Raw genomic sequence first — 18,949 nt, 5'->3', positions numbered from 1 at the left:
ACTTCCTTGCCACTTGCCAGAAGCTTTGTTTCGCGGGAAAGAAGATCTGTCAAAATCAGTACAAAGCATGCAAATAAAAGGATACGTGTCAGTCACCGAAGGATTGGCCACGTGAGATGTTACAATTGTCCATTGCACCAAACCTAAAACAGAGCTTCACTGTGCATGGGTTTCATGTGCACCTCCGACAGCATCACACCACTCAATCCCTACGTGTTCACATTATAACGGCAATTTACTGCTCCACACGATTTTTTTGGCGGTTATGCGCCTCTGGCGGCGCACCCAAAGCACGTAATAGTCGCCAATTGGCATTGCTTGTCGTCAGCCTTAATTGTACACTGACCTAAGGCCCAACCAATGGATTTTTTTCGAGATACGAGTTGTTAAATTCTCACAATTTATTCAATTGTCGGAACCATCGGATGATGGTCAGCCAGGACATACAGCATCACTGCCCTTTCTTCCGTTACTTAGTAAAGCTAGGCTGACTAACTTAATAAGATTTCAAATCTTACTAAGGATTATCACATTGGCAATCCGAGCCACAGTCCTCTAGATTTTATTCAAAAAATAGTTTTTTTTACTTGATCCAAGGTTTCAACTACCGGATTCATAAATTTAAAATTAAAATTCTAAAACATGTTTCTAAGTAAATTTTTTTCCTCTACTCCCGTGACATAGGATAAATTTTTTTTGTTTTGTTATTAAGTCCAAGAATTATTATTTCTTGAATCTAACTTTTTAATGAAATGTACAGCACTGTTGGTGTCGGATTGCCAATTTGGTGATCCATGTAGGCCCTACGACCCATAAGTAAGATTTGAAATCTTAAAAAGTTAGTCAAATTAGCCTGACTCTTTCCGTTATATGAGAACCCTATTTAACGGTCTCCCTCGACTCTATATATACCAAGCTTCGCTCCTTACGTTATTTAAACCAAAACAAGCATAATCCTCTTTGTATGGTCTTCAACATGGATACAAAGATAGATAGCTTTTGGGTTTTTGCTCTTGCTTCGAAATGCAGAGCTTTCTCCTCTGAAAATCTCCTCTCCTCTCTATTTCTTCTGGGTTTAATTTGGTTAGCTTTCGTTCTTCTCTGTTGGGCTTACCCAGGTGGCCCGGCTTGGGGGAAATACTGCTGGACAAATGGGTCCAATTCGAAACCAATACCGGGTCCTAGAGGGTTCCCTTTTCTGGGAAGCTTGAACTTGATGGTTAGTCTCGCACATCGTCGCCTCGCAGCCGAAGCGGAGCGATGCCAAGCTAAGCGTCTCATGGCATTAAGTCTGGGTGAAACACGTGTCATTATAACAAGCAACCCAGACGTAGCGAAAGAGATCTTAAACAGCTCTGTTTTCGCGGATCGTCCAATAAAGGAGTCTGCTTACAGTCTCTTGTTCCATAGAGCGATTGGGTTTGCTCCTTATGGAGTTTATTGGAAAACCCTTCGTAGAATTGCAGCCACTCATCTCTTCTGTCCCAAACAAATATACTGCGCGGAATCTCAGCGTTTCCAAATCGCTTCTCAGATGGTATCCATGTTCGAGTATTTTAAAGGAGAAATTCGTGTTCGCGAAACACTAAAACGAGCTTCGTTGATCAACATGATGTGTTCTGTATTTGGACGAAACTACGAACTGAATTCATCTGATAATGAAACAGAGGAACTAAGAGAGTTGGTTGAAGATGGGTACGAGCTTTTAGGAAAGCTCAACTGGTCCGACCACCTTCCTTGGTTGACTGGGTTCGACCCTCAGAAAATCCGGTTCAGGTGCTCCAAACTCGTTCCGAAAGTGAACCGGTTTGTGAACCGGATTATTGCAGAACACAAAGCTCAAAAGGGTGAGAAAACCCGGGATTTCGTTGATGTTCTGTTATCGCTTCAAGGTTCCGATAAGTTATCCGACACTGATATGGTTGCAGTACTTTGGGTAAGAACACAATATAACTTTTCTAAATTACTATTAAATAATGTGTTATTTCTTCGTTTTAATTTATTTAATTTTATTTTATGAATATAGGAGATGATATTTAGAGGAACGGATACGGTAGCGGTTTTGATCGAGTGGATACTAGCGAGGATAGTACTCCATCCAGATATCCAATCAAAGGTCCATCAAGAACTTGATCAGATCGTTGGAAGATCACGCCGGGTGGAGGAATCTGACATTTCAGCTATGGTGTATTTACCGGCAGTCGTGAAGGAAGTTCTCAGGTTACACCCACCAGGCCCACTTCTCTCGTGGGCTCGTTTGGCGATTACGGATACAATGGTTGATGGACAACACGTGCCTGCGAAGACCACAGCTATGGTAAACATGTGGGCTATCACGCGAGACCCACAAGTTTGGCCCGACCCACTTGCGTTCAAACCAGAGAGGTTTGTGGCTACAAAGGCTGATGCAGAGTTTTCAGTTTTTGGTTCGGACCTTAGGCTTGCGCCCTTTGGAGCGGGCAGGCGAAGCTGCCCAGGAAAGACCTTGGGATTGACCACGGTCAGCTTTTGGGTTGCATCACTATTACACGAATTCGAGTGGATAGCACCAGATCAAAACCCTGTTGACCTAACTGAGGTGTTAAAGCTCTCGTGCGAGATGGCGAATCCGCTCACAGTTATAGTGAGGAGCAAGCGTAGTTAAGTTCGTTGTCGTACCGTACAAAAAGATATTATAACTCTAGTGTGCAAGTGAGGTGTTCTGATTTCCATCCGCCGCCTTTGTCACCTTTCCCTTGGTAGCTAAGATCTTGTTGGATTTTGTTGTCTTTTTTTTGTTTTTTTCTGAGGAATATATAGTTTTTGTACTTTTATTTTAATACTACTTCTGTATTTATGAACCAGAGCTTTAAATGGAAATAGTAGTCGCTATGTCGTTTTTTATATATAACGATGTGATGATGGACGACCACTGATTTCCCAGTACTTCACTACAAAGCATCATAAACTACCCTTGTAGAGCCTCCATGATTCTTCTTTGCTTTAGTTTTTATTTTATTATATGATGGGATATTCAAACTTACGTCCCACTGTCCAGGGGAATCCGAAGAACAAGGCACATATGGGTCCCTCCCCGTTAGCATGTGCAAATGCCTACACATCACATGCAATAGGTTATTGAGGGTGCACCCTCACGGGTGATCCTAAGAAAATATTATTTATATTCAATATTAAATTTACAATTTACATACTCTCATCGTTTATTGGATCTAAAATTTTCATTGAACTACTCCTTCAAATTATGATTCTTCTTTTTTCAAAGAATGAAATTAGAATAATGAATTTTTTTTTCCCACTACTTAGTGGCCCTACAGATGAGAAATTTTGAACAATTATTTTAAACAAATGGGACTAGTTCATTTCTCACAAATGACCTCAATTTGCACAATCAAATTGACTTCACTAGACGGCACATACATTTAGTAACTAATACAAACTCAATATAAAAATAATGAAATTAAATTTGAAAAACGAAAGTTGTTTTTAGAGGACTTACCAAATTTAGAGAAAAAATTGAAAATTCTGAAAATTTTAGACTATTTATTTTATTACAATTTTTTTTCTTTTTTGAAATATCATATTATCAAACAATAGATATAACTCAACCGTTGTGAAATCTGATTTTGCAACGAATCATGATATTCTAATTATCTCACGTGACACACTCAATCGACTATTTTGACATGATAAGTTTGGGAATTGTAGATCTGTATGTCTCAGGATAGAAAACTGCACTTCTCCATAAAAATGTGTATCCTAAAGGAAGCATGTATCCCGAAACGTATAGATCTATGGTTTAAGAGTCGATTGAATGTGTCATGTGCAGTAGTCAGATCATCACTATTCTTTTGCAATAGGATCACTCTATCGAGGCATGAATTTGTCTCTTTCAACTTTCAAGACTTAAAAGGCCACATTGACTTCCTAGAACACTGCCCCCACTAACGTGGTGGTGTGCATAAAATCATAGATGCTTCTCCTTGATATATGATATTGTAAATTTGAGAAAAATGAATGGGTCCTCTACAAACACACAAACAGTATTGTAGAAAAGGTTGTGGATGTCAATGTAACACGGCTCTTTCAACTATTCAACAAAGAATAATGCTGAAATGACCTTAAGATTGTACCTCACATCACGGTACCATGGTTCCCGTACACTTTCACATCAGGATGTACTATATGAGGTACAATCTTGAGTCACTCCAACACGATTCTTTAACAAAACTCCTACCACGACACTATTATACGGGTAGGACTATGATATCTCATCATCTAGATAGATAATTAAGTTAGTTTTATTAATTAATTATGATTCACGAAAATTGGTTCGTGGCCTGTAAAATATATGGTGACATCTGTGAACATTCTAGTCACGTTCAATCGCTCTCACACAGGTCCAGTGGTACAAATTAAAAAGGTCTTTGAACACCTTTTTGTTATCAAGAACAGGGTTAATTAGACCAAGTTCACCAAATTAACCAGTTTGATTTGACAAGTTGGGTGGATAAGCTTGGCCATTTCTCGATTGATTTCGATTTTCAACCAATATATGTAGCAATTATTGCAACATGGGTTAAACAAGATCAGGTAGGTGTTGAACAAACTTATTAGACCAAGTAGGTCTTGACCATCTTACCCACTTACGTAATCGATGGACAGTTTTGTGGCCAATTGCCAATGATTTTATTGCTAATCTAATTGCTACAAAAGTGGTTTGAAATGCTATTTGTTTAATACAATTCTACTTTTAAAAGATCAATTTCTACTTAAAACACTTTCACAAGAATCGCTCCAAGGATAGTAAGATGTGAGATGATTATCCCGATATCTAAAAGAGCAAATCCTCTGCTGTAACTCACTCTTCATGTAGTTCTTGTTCTACTGTCTATACAATATCACATTGAGGAAGAACAACGGGTTAGTCCTCTTTCACTCATGGTTTAGATCAGATTCCGAAATTAAAATATATATAAAAAATAAATAAAAAAATTCCTGATCTAATCAAGTATTTTAAAATAAACGGTCACTGAACTTTCAAATTTAAACGATTGGATTTAACAGTGTTGATGGTGTGACACACCCTCAACCTTTGATAATAACTACAAGAAATCCAGGCTAAAGAAGATTTGTTCCCGATATTTGCACACCTCACCCAAAATAGTTGGACTTGCGTCTTGGATTAGGGTGTGATACATGCCAAATGCATGCTTAAGTTGACTAGAAAGATCTACGTAAAATTGATCTAGAAGAAGATTTAGTGAAAGAGGCATTGTGTTTCTTTAATCTTATTTGTGGTGTATGATGTGTAATTTCATCAATTGGGTATGTTATAAGTAAAATTTGGTATGAAACATAGCTAATTTTAATATGACTCCATCCAACAATTCCATTTACAATACCAAACCAAGAGTTGGGGCTTGGGATTTGAAAACCATGAGGTGGTTTGATCAGTCATGCTCGTCTTAATTATGTAGATAATTGGAGCGAGAAACAACGATATAAAAAATCAAAAAAATCAAAATGAGCAGATTGCAATATGTATAGGATGTATGTCCTTCAACAAAATTACTTCCATCCATGGGCATTCCTTTGAAAAATAGGATATAACAATCTCACTTTCTCTCGATAAATTTGTAATTCTCCCCCTTTTGAAATTCTAAAATATAGTTTGAATTTATAGTTCATACAAAAAATTGTCTCTAAGGAAAAAGTTACAAATTTTTGAGTAAATTCAACCCAAAAATTGCTAATGTTGGACCCCCCATTGAATTACTCCCGATTTACAGTCCGTTGTACCCCATATAATACTACTAACATAACACATGACACAAACATAATACCCAGAGAAATTTCATAAAAAGAAAATATAGCAAGGAAGAGCAATAGGAACTGATCGAATATATACAAGTCGTGTTCAGCAGCAAATGTTGGGAGCCAAAATTGACAATGTACCACATATTGCCATGATTTGTGATCCCTACAAAAGTGGAGAGTGGGTTTTGCGACGTTTCCCATTTTCAGTTGCTCTTGAGCTTCTAAGTATTTTAGGTTGGTTCCATTTTGATACCTGAAGGAATCAGAACTCTAACCGTTAAATTTTATCAATCCAAATCGAATTTGCAAATTAATGGAACCAAAACATGGGAACCTAATTTCTAATTAATCGTAAAAAAATATAAGAAAATAAACTTCAATTATAATCAAGCAACTTGATGTCTACATAAGAACTAAATGCGATTTGATTTGATCATTTTTTAAGGTCAAACAGTTTGTGGTTAAGATCGAGCCTTGGCTTTTACAACACAATCCGCAAAAGATCCCAGGAGGACAATTTATATATATGGGTATTTAGAAATACCCCCACTGTTAAATGGATGATATTAGGTTTACCCCCTTGCAGAATGTGAGATTAAAGTTTAGTTACAGTTAAGGGGGTAAATTTAATCTTGCATTTTGCAAGGAGGCAAACCTAATATCACTAATTTAACAATTCTAAAATGCCTTATATATATTTGATGCAAGGAGGTAAATCTAATATCACTAATTTAACAAGGGGTATTTCTAAAATGCCTTATATATATTTGATGTCATGTGCTATGCACGTGACATCGGAATCTCTGATTAACTCCCCGGTTATGTGGATTTTCATCTCCCTTGTTGTGCCCAACCTAACGTCACAGATCTCTCTCTCTCTCTCTCTCTCTCTGCCTCTGTCTCTCTCTCTCTCTCTCTCTCACACGCACACACACAGAGAAGCCCTAATTTTTGAAGATGTCCTCAGAAATCGAAGAACCTGAGCTACAGAACGAAGAAAAGTCGAAATTGGAGAACATAAGCGAATCAGAAGCAGTTACAGATGCAGATCCAAAGCTCGATGAAGCTAAAGAGACAGAGATCGGATCAAATGAGATGGACAAAGCTTCCATTGTTGAAGAAAAGGAGCGTTCTGAGCTGCTAAAGAACGAAGGAAGCCGAACCTTTACGATGAGGGAGTTGTTGAATGAATTGAAAGAAGAAGGTAACGAGGCTTCCGATGGACAGCTTCGGAGAAGCACGAATGATTCTGAGGCAGAAAGACGGGATACGGGCTCTCCGTACAGGTGGATTTTCGAATCTCTTTCAATTATGATAGAATTCGTAGCAGAAAGTTGTCGAATTTATACTCCTTTTTTAGAATTTTAGGGACAATTGTGAATTGTGATTGAGTTTCTATAACCAGATCAGTACTAGATAGTAGTAGTTCTCTAATATTTTGTTTAGATGGAGTAGATCTATGCGAATAAGTGTATTTATTAGTAATCTAATCAGCAACAACAATTATCTAATCTAAAATCATTCAATACTGTTTAAGTAATATCTAGAAGAATATGAAGAGTTTCAATGATCCTATGAAATTGGTTGTGCTCTTTAGTTTTTGATCTCGTGACATCTCCAACACCTATTTCCTTGTTTTTTGTGAAATTGTCTCGTCTTTGCTTGAACATTCTAGTAATATCTCACATCTGATCTTGAATTTGAATGTGTCGTCTACTTCTCTTTGGAGTTATTGTTGATTGAGACAATGAGCTCGAACACCAACACCAAACAATACCAACTATGGCTTTCACACTGAATAAAGAGAAGCAGAGAGAGAGAGAGAGAGAGAGAGAGAGCAACACTTTTTTTCTCAGTTTTCTACCAAAGGCTGAGAAAGTCTGGAAGAAAAACTCTAGCAAATGAACACTCCACAACAGAACTGTAATCAATTTCAAGAGCACCATGGCCTTTGAAGTGAATCTCTTCAGACAATTTTGAACTTATAAAAATTAAAAGCACATAATATAGTCTTAAAATGTATTAAGTTCATTGCTGATCTGATAATCACATTTTCTAGTTAAGCTCAACAAAACAATGACATCATGCTGATCTTACCGTCAAATTTCAGTGGGCCCACCCTGCTTCTTTTGGTTTGAATCAAACCTCATGGCTTATAGTTTTGAAAGAAATCAGGAATTCCTTGGTTCAAATGGAATATAACCAAGTCGTTTTAGCTTATAAAAGCCTATTAATTATGACTTATGAATTATCTGATGAGGACATGATTTATCCTATAGATTTGAACGCTGACCAACGCGTTCTCTCTTCTACAGAATTTTTTATATTACTTCACCACTAAGTTTATTCTGAACTCATATGCCCATTGTTTTCATCTGAATACTAGTGCATTTGTAGGTATTCTTTGTGATGTGAATCCATTCTGGTCTGGGGTGGTCCTTTTGTGCACTTATGCTGATTTATTAAGAAAGGAGATGCTTTGTTGGTGGTGATAAATAGTAAATACTAACTGCAGTTTTCATTTAGGATTTGATGCTTTTGTAATGTAAAATTGATTTATTTTTTATGACACATTTATACTAGTTTGGGAATATGCTCTATTTCTTTTATAAACATTTTTTACTAAATAGTAAGTACTAACTAAGTTTTCATTTAAGACTGATGCTTTTGTAATGTAAAATTGATATAATTTTTATGACACAATTTTTACTAGTTTGGGAATATGCTCTATTTCTTCTATAAACATTTTTGACTAAATAGTAAGTACTAACTAAGTTTTCATTTAAGACTGATGCTTTTGTAATGTAAAATTGATTTAATTTTTATGACACAATTTTTACTAGTTTGGGAATATGCTCTATTTCTTCTGTAAATTTTTTTTTTTTTAAATCATGTTTATTAAGTGCTTAGTTGCTTTAGGAGGTGTTTGCCACTCTACTCGTAGGGAGTTGACGTTCTTCTTCCTTTTCCTCTTTAGAACGATTAAATGTTATTTTTCCTGTTAAACTTATGCTTTCCAATATTGCTTCAGTCAAGACGGCATTCGGCAACAGTATATAGGCCAAAGCAATGTTGCCATGGACTTGATTAACAGTGTTACAGGTGTGGATGAGGAGGGTCGCTCCCGCCAACGGATTCTTACTTTCGCTGCTAAAAGGTATAGTCATGTGATTTTAGTTCAATTTTTTTCTTGTTGGAATGTAGAGCTTTTACTGGGAATCTAATCACTTTACTATTAATTTGTGTTATTATGTGCTAATGTAGTTCTTTTAATTGCTATCATCAAACGATGTTTTTTCTGTACGAACATTAGCAAGTGATAATGGTTGTTTCCGCTATTTCTTAGCATTTTTCCTTATACTATCAATTTCTCGCACCATTTACTTGGTTAGTATTCTTATAATTCTTTCGTTGCTTGGTTTGAGGGTTAATTCAATGTATCTATTGTTTTCTGTAGACATTACTTCCTTATGTTACTTAAACATTTCACAATCATCGAAGTCTTATCCCAAGGGTTTGGTGTCATCTAAATGAATTTTATTCCTCCATTCAATTTTATCTAGAGCCACGTTATTTTGTTTTCCAAATTTTTTGATATCCGCTTTCACTACCTAATCCATGTTCTTTTGGGTCCTCCTCTTACTCTTTTAGAACCTTTAATTTGCTCATTCCTTCCAATTGTTGTTGTAATTGACCTTCGTTGAACATGCCCAACCCATCTCAATCAGCTTTCTTTTAGATTATCTGCTATTGAAGCTTCTCCTACATTTTCTCAAATGTGTTCATTTTCAATTATATTGTTCTTAATCTTTTTACTCATCCTTCTCTGCTATGTGCAATCTATTAACATGATGCTTCTTAACCGCTTAACATGTAGCTCCATACCGCATCGTTGGTTTTAGTGTTGTCTTTTAAAATTCTTCTTTTAATTTGATTGGTATGTGCAAGTTACGTAGCAGTCTAGAAAGCATTTCCACTTTAACCATATGGTTTTATGGGAAACATCTTCCTCAATCTCTCTATCGTTATATGTATTACACTTGGGATAATGAAAATGGTCGCTTAGGGGCATTTTTTAGTCCATCAATTTTTATAGGACACCCTTTTCATGGGTGCCAATGCTAAAGTTGCACTCCACATATTTGGTCTTGGTTCTACTTAATCTAAAGCCCTTTGATCCCAACACCTCTCTCCATAATTGAAGGTAGCATTCCTAGCATCTAATAAGGTGGGTTGGCTTTGAAATATAAATTATTGTTACTTCCTAAGCTATGAACCAACTTTTGTGTTTGTAGCCATATCTTTTTTCCAGCATATGCCTATTAGAACTGTACCCATGTCATTGATAAGGTTCTTTGTTTGCTCCTTGTTTTAGGCGACTATAATTTTTTGTTTGAATAATGATTTTCTGAAGCCCCCTTTGACACACACCCCTTGACATGGCATGTGCTAGAACCATAGATTCTTTCTCTTAGGACACACAACTGTACATATTTATGGGGATGTACAGTTGTGTATCCCAAGGGAAAAAATCTATGGTTCTCGCTCATGCCACGTCAGGGGGTGTGTGTCAGAGGGGGCGTCAGAAAATCACGACTCTTTTGTTTTCACTGAGCCTGGAACTCCAAGTATTATCAATGTTTATGGTAGATAATGTTGGGGAAACTCATAGTTTGAAAATTGCATGTGTGTTTTAGAGTGTGTTGATACTTTGGTTCTTTAGTGTAGGTATGCTAGTGCAATAGAGAGGAATCCGGAAGATTATGATGCACTTTACAATTGGGCTCTGGTTCTTCAGGTTTGATTTGAATGGCTTGTTTTATTATTTGGTAGAACTTTTTTTAATGATTAACATGTTTTTATATTATGAGCTGGCAAAGTTAAGCAGAGGATGAAAAATCATTTGCTCTACTACTCACAAGGCACAAATGGCCGTGCTTTGTACATCTCTTTGCACCTAAAGTTTCATCTGCATGGTTTTGATATTTTTCTTCAGTCCAATTAATTATCTACATCATTTTATGTTTCTGATTTACTTTATGACAGACCTTACTCATTTGCTGCTTCAGCCAATAAATTTTGAATGAGTATAGGAACTAGTTCCCCCAAACCTTGATATGTTTAGTTCTTTATATTTTATTTACGGAACAATGTTAATATGTCGCTAAGATTTTACGCACTATTTCCATCTGACATTAATTCTGCAACAGGAAAGCGCAGATAACGTTGGTCCTGATTCTAGCTCACCATCAAAAGATGCTTTGCTTGAGGAGGCTTGTAAAAAGTATGACGAGGCCACTAGTATTTGTCCTACCCTTCATGATGTATGTATGCATGTCTCTTGCATGTGTTTTCCTTGTAATATGGCATGTCGAAAATTATGATTACTTCAATCCACATATTTGTCCACCTTTGCTTTATAGTGATTGAAATCTTAATTCAAGTGCACAAGTTTTGGCCCAGTTTATGAGACTTTTGCTTGCTTTCTGTCAATAATAGTTGTATTGCGGCAACAAACCCGCTAATATACAATGTAAAATCTTTCTTGTATTAATTTGCTCCATTGTGCCTTAACTGGAATTTTGATGCAGTTATATATATTTAATTGCATATTTTTTTCATGTGAATATGTACCTTTTCATTTTTATATGGCTGTGAATTATATCTACTATATTACATCTTTGCAAGATCATGATTGAATCATCAAATGAAACTATCTCATTTTAATTCATTGATAAAATATTGTCTTTATATACAGGCCTTCTATAATTGGGCAATTGCCATCTCGGACCGGGCAAAAATGCGTGGTCGTACTAAAGAGGCAGAAGAACTATGGAAACAGGTCTGGCTTTTATATTGGCCTTGTATTTTCTATTCCTGATGTTGTTAATACACTGATATTTCAATGATTTGGGTACTAACCATTAGTAACATTCCGACATGGGTCATTTGGTTTTCAGTAACAATGAAATGTTGCTATATAGGTCATGCTATGTACCTTTTTGTCTATATGTTAGAATTCAAAGTTATTTTCAGTATTCTTCTTGCGCAACTATTCGACACAAGTTCGCTTTAGTGCCTCTACATTGCCTGTGTGTTTCCTCTCTCTTATTTTATTTTTATTAATATGTTTTGCCTGTATGTTTCCATGTAAGTTCTTTTTTTTTTTTTTAAATACTTTTTTGTTTTGTTTCTTAAACTGCATCGTTGTTTATTGTGCATAATCAGTTTTCATGAGGGGTTTTGTTTTTGAGGACTTTTTTATTAAATATTGTTAACTCAAATCTTCAGATGATTATATACCTAAACAGCTGTTATGGATATAGCTTTAGTATGGTGTTGACTTCAGAGCTGCACTGCTTGATGTTATTTTTCTCATTGACCTGGGATGTCGTCAAATCTGTTTAAAGAATTTCAAATGGAACTCTTTCTTAAAATTGTACATAAATAATACAATTAGTTTATATCATAAGAACAATGGAAATCTTAAGTGTTCCTTTTTTATTTTTTGTTATTTTTCAGGCAACAAAGAACTATGCAAAAGCTGTCCAATTGAATTGGAACAGTCCCCAGGTATTTCTTAAGAAGTTATTATACTATTTTTTATGTTTATATGCAGCGTTGCATTCTTTTATTGCCATGTTCTCTTAATGTATCACTCTTTAACTCCTTAAGAAATTATGCATCCTGTCTGCATTTTGCTCCTTGAAGCTGTTGCCACTAAGTTCATATTATGTCGTCTTATATGTTTGTTGTTTTATGGTTACTTCCCATATCATATTTTCTTATTCCATCTCATTGGTGATCGCAGGCTCTTAACAACTGGGGACTTGCTCTGCAGGTATCTTCTATTACAAAGAATGTGTCAAACAAACTAACTTATTTTTAGTTCATTTTGATAGTACTCCTCAATGTTCTTTTGCATATATCTTGTGCGGATGCTGATCAACTTGACTCAATTGCATGTAACAATGTGCTATTTAGGAACTCAGTGCAATTGTTCCTGTACGGGAAAAGCAGACTATTGTGAGAACCGCGATTAGTAAGGTACAGAAACTATACGTACACCCATGACTAATAAAATATGTGGAGTAAGATAGTACCTCTTATGAGTAGGAATGTGCTGTTTTATATGTTCTATGTTCATCTGATCCCAGACATTTGTATTATTTTGGCAGTTCCGTGCAGCAATACAATTACAATTTGATTTTCATCGAGCAATATACAACCTTGGCACTGTTCTGGTGGGTTTCCTATTAATCTTACCTTTCCAAATTTAGTATTGCAATGTGAAATCCTTTTTTAAGTCAATTTTGTTTTCGTATGTACTTATTGGGTTACATGAAATAATGCATGTTTTTTGTCTTCCTGTATCATACAAGTCAAATGAAAACATAAACCTGATCATGTTTGATTTTATTATTTCACAGTATGGGCTGGCAGAGGACACATTAAGAACTGGGAGGCCAGTCAATGCAAAAGAAGTGTCCCCTAATGAGCTTTATAGTCAGTCTGCTATCTATATTGCAGCTGCTCATGCCTTAAAACCAAATTACTCTGTAAGTTCCATCATATTGTATATCTCATTTCTCTGTTCTTAACTGTGGGCTAATAGCTACATCTATCTCTATGGCCTTGGACATATTCCCTGAATAGGAACTCCACTTCAACTTTATTGACTACAGCTATGCCTTGGTATCATTTTGTTTAACTGGATTATGAACACCTTTTAGCTTGGTTTAAAATATCGATCTCCCTGTGCATCCCCCTCACACACTTTTTTTCGGACGAATGTTGGTAGAGTTCATAAAATAGTGAAAGGAAAAAAAAAAGGTTAGATAGCTGAAAATAGAAAATTTAAGAGAAAATGCTGGTAAACTGTCATGGGTTTATGCATCTAGACTATCTCAAACGAATGTGTTTCAGCAGATAAAGTTTGAATGAGTTTTGGAAGCATATTATGATGGAATTTGTGCTCTTAATTTTAGATATTCTATTGATTTGCTAAATGCTCATGTTGTTATGCTGAAATAGAGGAATGTTTCTGATATGCAGGTTTACCGTAGTGCTCTGAGACTTGTCCGTTCCATGGTTAGTACTGATTTCCTAATACTATTTTGACCATTTTTAGATCTTCCATCCTTAAAATATTCACTTCTTTATCTGAGATATGCAACTCTTGGTGCATTTATATCGATTTTGAGGAAACATTTCCTCACCCGTGTTGAGGGGAAGTAAATGCCAAAATCAAACTTCATTTACACCTGTGCTAGCTTGAATATATTCCTACTTGAATGAGGACATCACTAACCTTATTTATCTTCCTTCTACATGAGTACAGATTATTTCCTTTTGCAACTTATAAATTTTTTTCTAACTCCTTAGATAGCTTATAATTGAAACTTCTTACCCAATGAAAAGCTGGCCAAGTCTAACATAATATTAGAACAAAATAATTGTGTGTCTTTTTCAGTTATTATGTCAAGAATTGCCATGTTGAAGGTGGGGTATATCTATTTCTGACTGAAGTTATTTCTTGGCACTTGACAGTTGCCTTTGCCCTATCTTAAGGTGGGATATCTGACTGCAGCCCCTGCAGGGAACCCAGTTGCACCTCATAGTGATTGGAAACGATCTCAGTTTGTTTTAAATCATGAAGGACTCCTACAGGCAGGTTTTATCTTCTTTTGACTATGTAGTGAACTTCTCATTTTAGAAATAATAATATTACTAATAAAGATATAATAAATTTATGTTGATTGCAGTCATTTAAAAAAAAAAATTCACTCTCTTGCCTTTGAACCATTCATTTCAAATTTATCTATATAATTAACTGTTTTGTACCTAACTGGCCTTGCTCAAATAAAAAATTAGCTTGAAGAAATGCTAGCAAAATCAGGCCAGTTATCACACATGGAGGTACCTTGCTTCATTGGTTGCCACATCAACACTAGGGACTAATCGAAAGCCTCTGGCCTGGTTTCAATAGGTTATTCTATATCTAATATTTTCCTTAATGGTTGGATCTTTTCGAAGTCACTCGGTCATCTCGTGAAAAGTTTGATTTCATGAACCTTAAATATATGAAAGGTATTCATATGTGAGATAAGAGAATTTGAAAACCATTCATTGATGAAAATGCGTCTATTTTTGTTCCCAAATTTTGATGGAATGTACTCACAACTTGGCATTGTAATATATTTTGTGGGAAGTAACCATTAATCAAATTTAATGATATTAGAAGTTGGATACTATCATATAGTTGTATTTTCTTTTCTTTTAGAAACTAATCGTATTGACCTTTTATTGTTTCTTTCCTGAATACTTAAAATGAATGTTCATCTTCTAAGTCATTTTTTTTTTGTTAAGAGCAATAGGTGCTTTTCAAAGTAAAATGTAAATAGATTGTTTTTATTTCCTTCTCAATTTCTTCTAAATACTGTACGATCTCTTCTAAAATACTAGCAATGTAACCGACAAGCATAGAATTTTGCTTATGCTAGTTAGAAGTTAGTTGAAGCTTTGCTTCTAGTGCTGAACCGTCAAAATTCTGTTCTGTAGCTTAACAATGTTGAGCAAAAACAGTTGTCACAAAGCCCTTCTGGAAGCATGTTAGGTGCCACAAACATCAGTAAAACAACTGTTAAAGTTGATGTTCCGGATATTGTCTCTGTATCAGCATGCGCAGATCTTACGTTACCACCCGGTGCAGGTCTCTGTATCGATACAATTCATGGACCAATTTATTTGGTAAGCATCTACTTCCCCAAATTGGAAAGAAATTTATTTCTGTATACAAGAGAACTGATCCTTAATTGTCTCCTAAATTAAAATTATATACTAATCTTAGTTATGTAAGTACCAATTGCAGAAAGTCTCAATATTTCTGTAGTATGCTAACATTCTAGTTGTCTATTTACAATGTTGAAAATCCTTTAACCTATTCATAGAATTTCCTTTTATATACTTTAGTCTTGGCTTTTTATGATATTTCATTGATAAAGTATTTAGCTGCTTCAATCAACATCATATTATTCTTTGATTCAATTTTTTGATCGTCACAGGTTGCTGATACATGGGAGTCCTTGGATGGGTGGCTCGATGCCATTCGTCTGGTTTACACAATCTTTGCACGAGGAAAGAGTGATGTTCTTGCTGGCATCATAACTGGTTGATTCTATCATTTGTCAATCATTGATGACAGTTTCTATATGCGATTATTCTACCCTATATATATTAAGATTTTTGATTGTTCAAATAAGATTATCATAAAAAAATTTGATGATGACAATGGGTTCAAATTTTCAACCCATGGGCTCTTTACTCAATTGGCTACCTTGTGTTCTCCTGCACGAGCAGAGGATTGACATGCCTTGGCAAAGGATATGAAAGTCATATGGTGCTACTTGCATTGCATGGATTTACCTGTTAACATATGAAAGTGTCATATGTCAAATACCAATGGGGCATCCATATTTTGAAGTACATGTCATCACATTGTGTTCATAAGTAAAATGGTGTGGTAACAGACCGGATCTCACTCTTCTTTTTTTTTTTTTCCGTTTTTGGTCTTCTGGTCTCTTCCCTCACCTCCACCGGGTTGTCTGGTCAAACTGTTTTTTTTTTTTTAATAAATCTTGAATATTGGCTATCTTCATGTGAAGGAGGATTCAAATTGGCTATCTCGCTTAACTGCCTTCAAAGACAGTGAGTACTCGCCCAAGTCATCTTGGTTTTGGACAAGTTTGTATGGCATGTGGCAAGCCAAAAGGTTGTGCTTGATGAATGATTGATTCTAAACTGGTCTACCCTTTTTTTAGGTTCCCAACATATCTATGCTAAAGCATATCCTTAGAACTGGTTATTCGGGCATTTTAAGACTCAAGGCAGACTGTGTCGGAAAATTCCAGTGTTTTTTTTCTCTTTTCTTTTCTTTTAGAGTGAGCTGCATTGCTATGTGTCAAACAAACTGAGGTATGGGTCTAACCAACAGCCCACCAAGTTTAGAAAGAAAATGTCAAAAAGACAGCTATAAATATCTGAAATTGATTAAGATAGCTGGATATGGTTCTTCTATTACAATACGCATAAAATTGTAGATGAGGCATATAATGTTCCACCAACAGCCTCTACAGTCTCCCCTACAAGAAGACATAACCTATACCGTTATTTATATATACGAGGTCCTACTGACAGAGATACCTTCATTGAAACTGGGACCCTTTTTCAAGGTTGCCACAGATGAGCGCATCCAAGCTATTTTGATGGATTACCTACTCCAGTATTGGACAAAAGCATCAAATATTATATGGCTAAAATCAGCAGGACGTGTCAATTTCAAGGCATATGGGGTGGGGGATGGTTCATCACCTCCATACAAATAGGCTAAAAAGGGGAAAAAGGAAAAAAAAAAGCAATATACTCTCTTTGATATCGTAAGAGAGTTTCATGTAAAGCTATAGATCTTTCTAGATATTGTGTTATTACAAAAACTCAAAAGATATTTAATTAAATATAGAGTCCGAAAGGTGAAGAATAATTGTCACTGGTTGTCATGTTCAACTTGAATGTAAAAAAACACAACTGTAACTTTCTCTCTCTCTCTCTCCCGAAACGCTATAGTTAGGATAATATTTTATAAGTTTTTATTAACAAAACAAGAAACAAATGGTCTTCCCTTCCTAACAATGTTTTAAAAATCGAAACCAATAATTGGAACAACTATTTATTTGTATGGGTGTATGGTTCATTATTTTCCTCCTTAACTTAACAAACGGACTCGGGGGTTGCGTTGGGATTCCAAATTCTGAGTCCAGAAAAACAGGTGCGTATTGCGCACTGCGGATGTTATAGAATTTGAGCATCTTAGTTAATTACAAGACACCACTATCTCGATTTTTGCTAGAATCGTCGTCTATCCACCACCCATCTGCCCTCGTACGTCACACTCCACACCCGCTAAAAATTAGCTGGTGCTGACGAGGAGTTTTGGCTTGCAGACCGTTAAGGGACCACTTAGACTCACTCACTCATCTCGAGTTTTAGAGGGAGAAAGATCACCATCTCCATCGTCTCTCTCTCTCTCTCTCTCTCTGCAAGAAAAGCAAAATTTTCGACCAAAAACCCTAATTTCAGCTATGGAAAAAGAGTTGCAGTTTCTCCGCAAGAACAGCAAGTCTTCATCGACTGTCCGATTCCTTCTCCTCCTAAAACAACAAGATTCCGATTCTTCCAACTCGTTCGAATTGGAGGAGAGCGACGTGGTTTGGTCATCCGAATCTCCAAACACCGATTCCATCGATACGAACTCTCCCGCCTTTTCAACAGTACCGAATTCTCCAACCAATTATAGTCATCCTTTCCGTCCTGATAAATTCGGTCTCTCCGCTGCTCTGTCCAACGACAACCACCCTCTCGTCCAGAGAAAACCAGCTCTAGATCCATCTTTATCCGCCGCAAGTGCAGCTCGAACGATTCCCCCAATTACGATCCCACGGTCCTTGGGTTCGAACTCAGACGATTTCTCTGGCTCGTCTTCGGGAAAATTTCTCCAATCAGCTCCTGTAAATGTGCCAGTATGGCCTAAGGGAAAAGTTGCAAATGGATCAGCGAAATTGGGTTTCTACGATGAGGAAGATGATGAGGAGGATGAGGAGGAAATGCTTCCACCGCACGAGATCGTAGCGAGATCACATCTCACTACGTTTTCAGTGTTCGAAGGGGTTGGACGAACCCTCAAAGGGAGGGATCTGCGTAGCGTTCGAAACGCTATATGGCAGAAAACAGGTTTTCTGGATTAAACCCACCCCACTTTATTTAAATTTTTGCCGTGAGATTGTACTATAATTTTGGGAGCTTTCGGATTTTGTAGACTATATTTTAATAATTGGGAGTATAATCTTATTTTTAAATAATGGTGGTGGTCATCTTTAGCTTTTATGTCAAATAATTTGCCCAATTTTCTCATGTTGAAAATTCTTCGACCATTTTAGTTTTAAGTCACCCAAACTATACAGCTTTCTGAATTGTCCACTAATCTATACTAATTGTCCACTAATCTCTACTAGTTTATAGTTTCTTCAACTACATGTAAAGATGATTGGAGTATAGTATTGCTTCAAGGACTAGCTTT

General features: G+C 36.1%; 3 protein-coding genes across 3 annotated transcripts; all 3 read left to right on the top strand.

The window, feature by feature from the left end:
- Positions 1–923: 923 nt before the first annotated feature.
- Positions 924–2,890, top strand: LOC147393901 (cytochrome P450 78A9-like). The gene is made up of 2 exons (XM_086455057.1): positions 924–1,936; positions 2,027–2,890. Exons 1-2 carry the CDS (start codon positions 965–967, stop codon positions 2,642–2,644), a joined length of 1,590 nt encoding a protein of 529 aa, XP_086311183.1. The 5' UTR covers positions 924–964; the 3' UTR covers positions 2,645–2,890.
- Positions 2,891–6,670: 3,780 nt separating this feature from the next.
- Positions 6,671–16,145, top strand: LOC147393900 (Tetratricopeptide repeat (TPR)-like superfamily protein). Its single transcript, XM_086455058.1, has 14 exons — positions 6,671–7,103; positions 8,849–8,974; positions 10,546–10,615; positions 11,028–11,141; positions 11,576–11,659; positions 12,340–12,390; positions 12,629–12,658; positions 12,802–12,864; positions 12,996–13,061; positions 13,248–13,376; positions 13,873–13,908; positions 14,368–14,487; positions 15,379–15,567; positions 15,882–16,145. The coding sequence occupies exons 1-14, from the start codon at positions 6,775–6,777 to the stop codon at positions 15,990–15,992; spliced, it is 1,518 nt and encodes a 505-aa protein (XP_086311184.1). The 5' UTR covers positions 6,671–6,774; the 3' UTR covers positions 15,993–16,145.
- A 1,407-nt stretch (positions 16,146–17,552) lies between these two features.
- On the top strand, positions 17,553–18,731 carry LOC147393899 (uncharacterized). The gene has a single exon (XM_086455059.1). It carries the CDS (start codon positions 17,955–17,957, stop codon positions 18,615–18,617), a length of 663 nt encoding a protein of 220 aa, XP_086311185.1. The 5' UTR covers positions 17,553–17,954; the 3' UTR covers positions 18,618–18,731.
- Positions 18,732–18,949: the final 218 nt, after the last annotated feature.

Source organism: Akebia trifoliata, chromosome 10 (assembly GCF_017979445.1).
Source record: "Akebia trifoliata isolate Shusen 1 chromosome 10, ASM1797944v1, whole genome shotgun sequence".
In the NCBI taxonomy this organism is placed as follows: domain Eukaryota; kingdom Viridiplantae; phylum Streptophyta; class Magnoliopsida; order Ranunculales; family Lardizabalaceae; genus Akebia; species Akebia trifoliata.
Note: the sequence above shows the minus strand (reverse complement) of the source record. Positions and strands in the feature narration are given on the sequence as shown.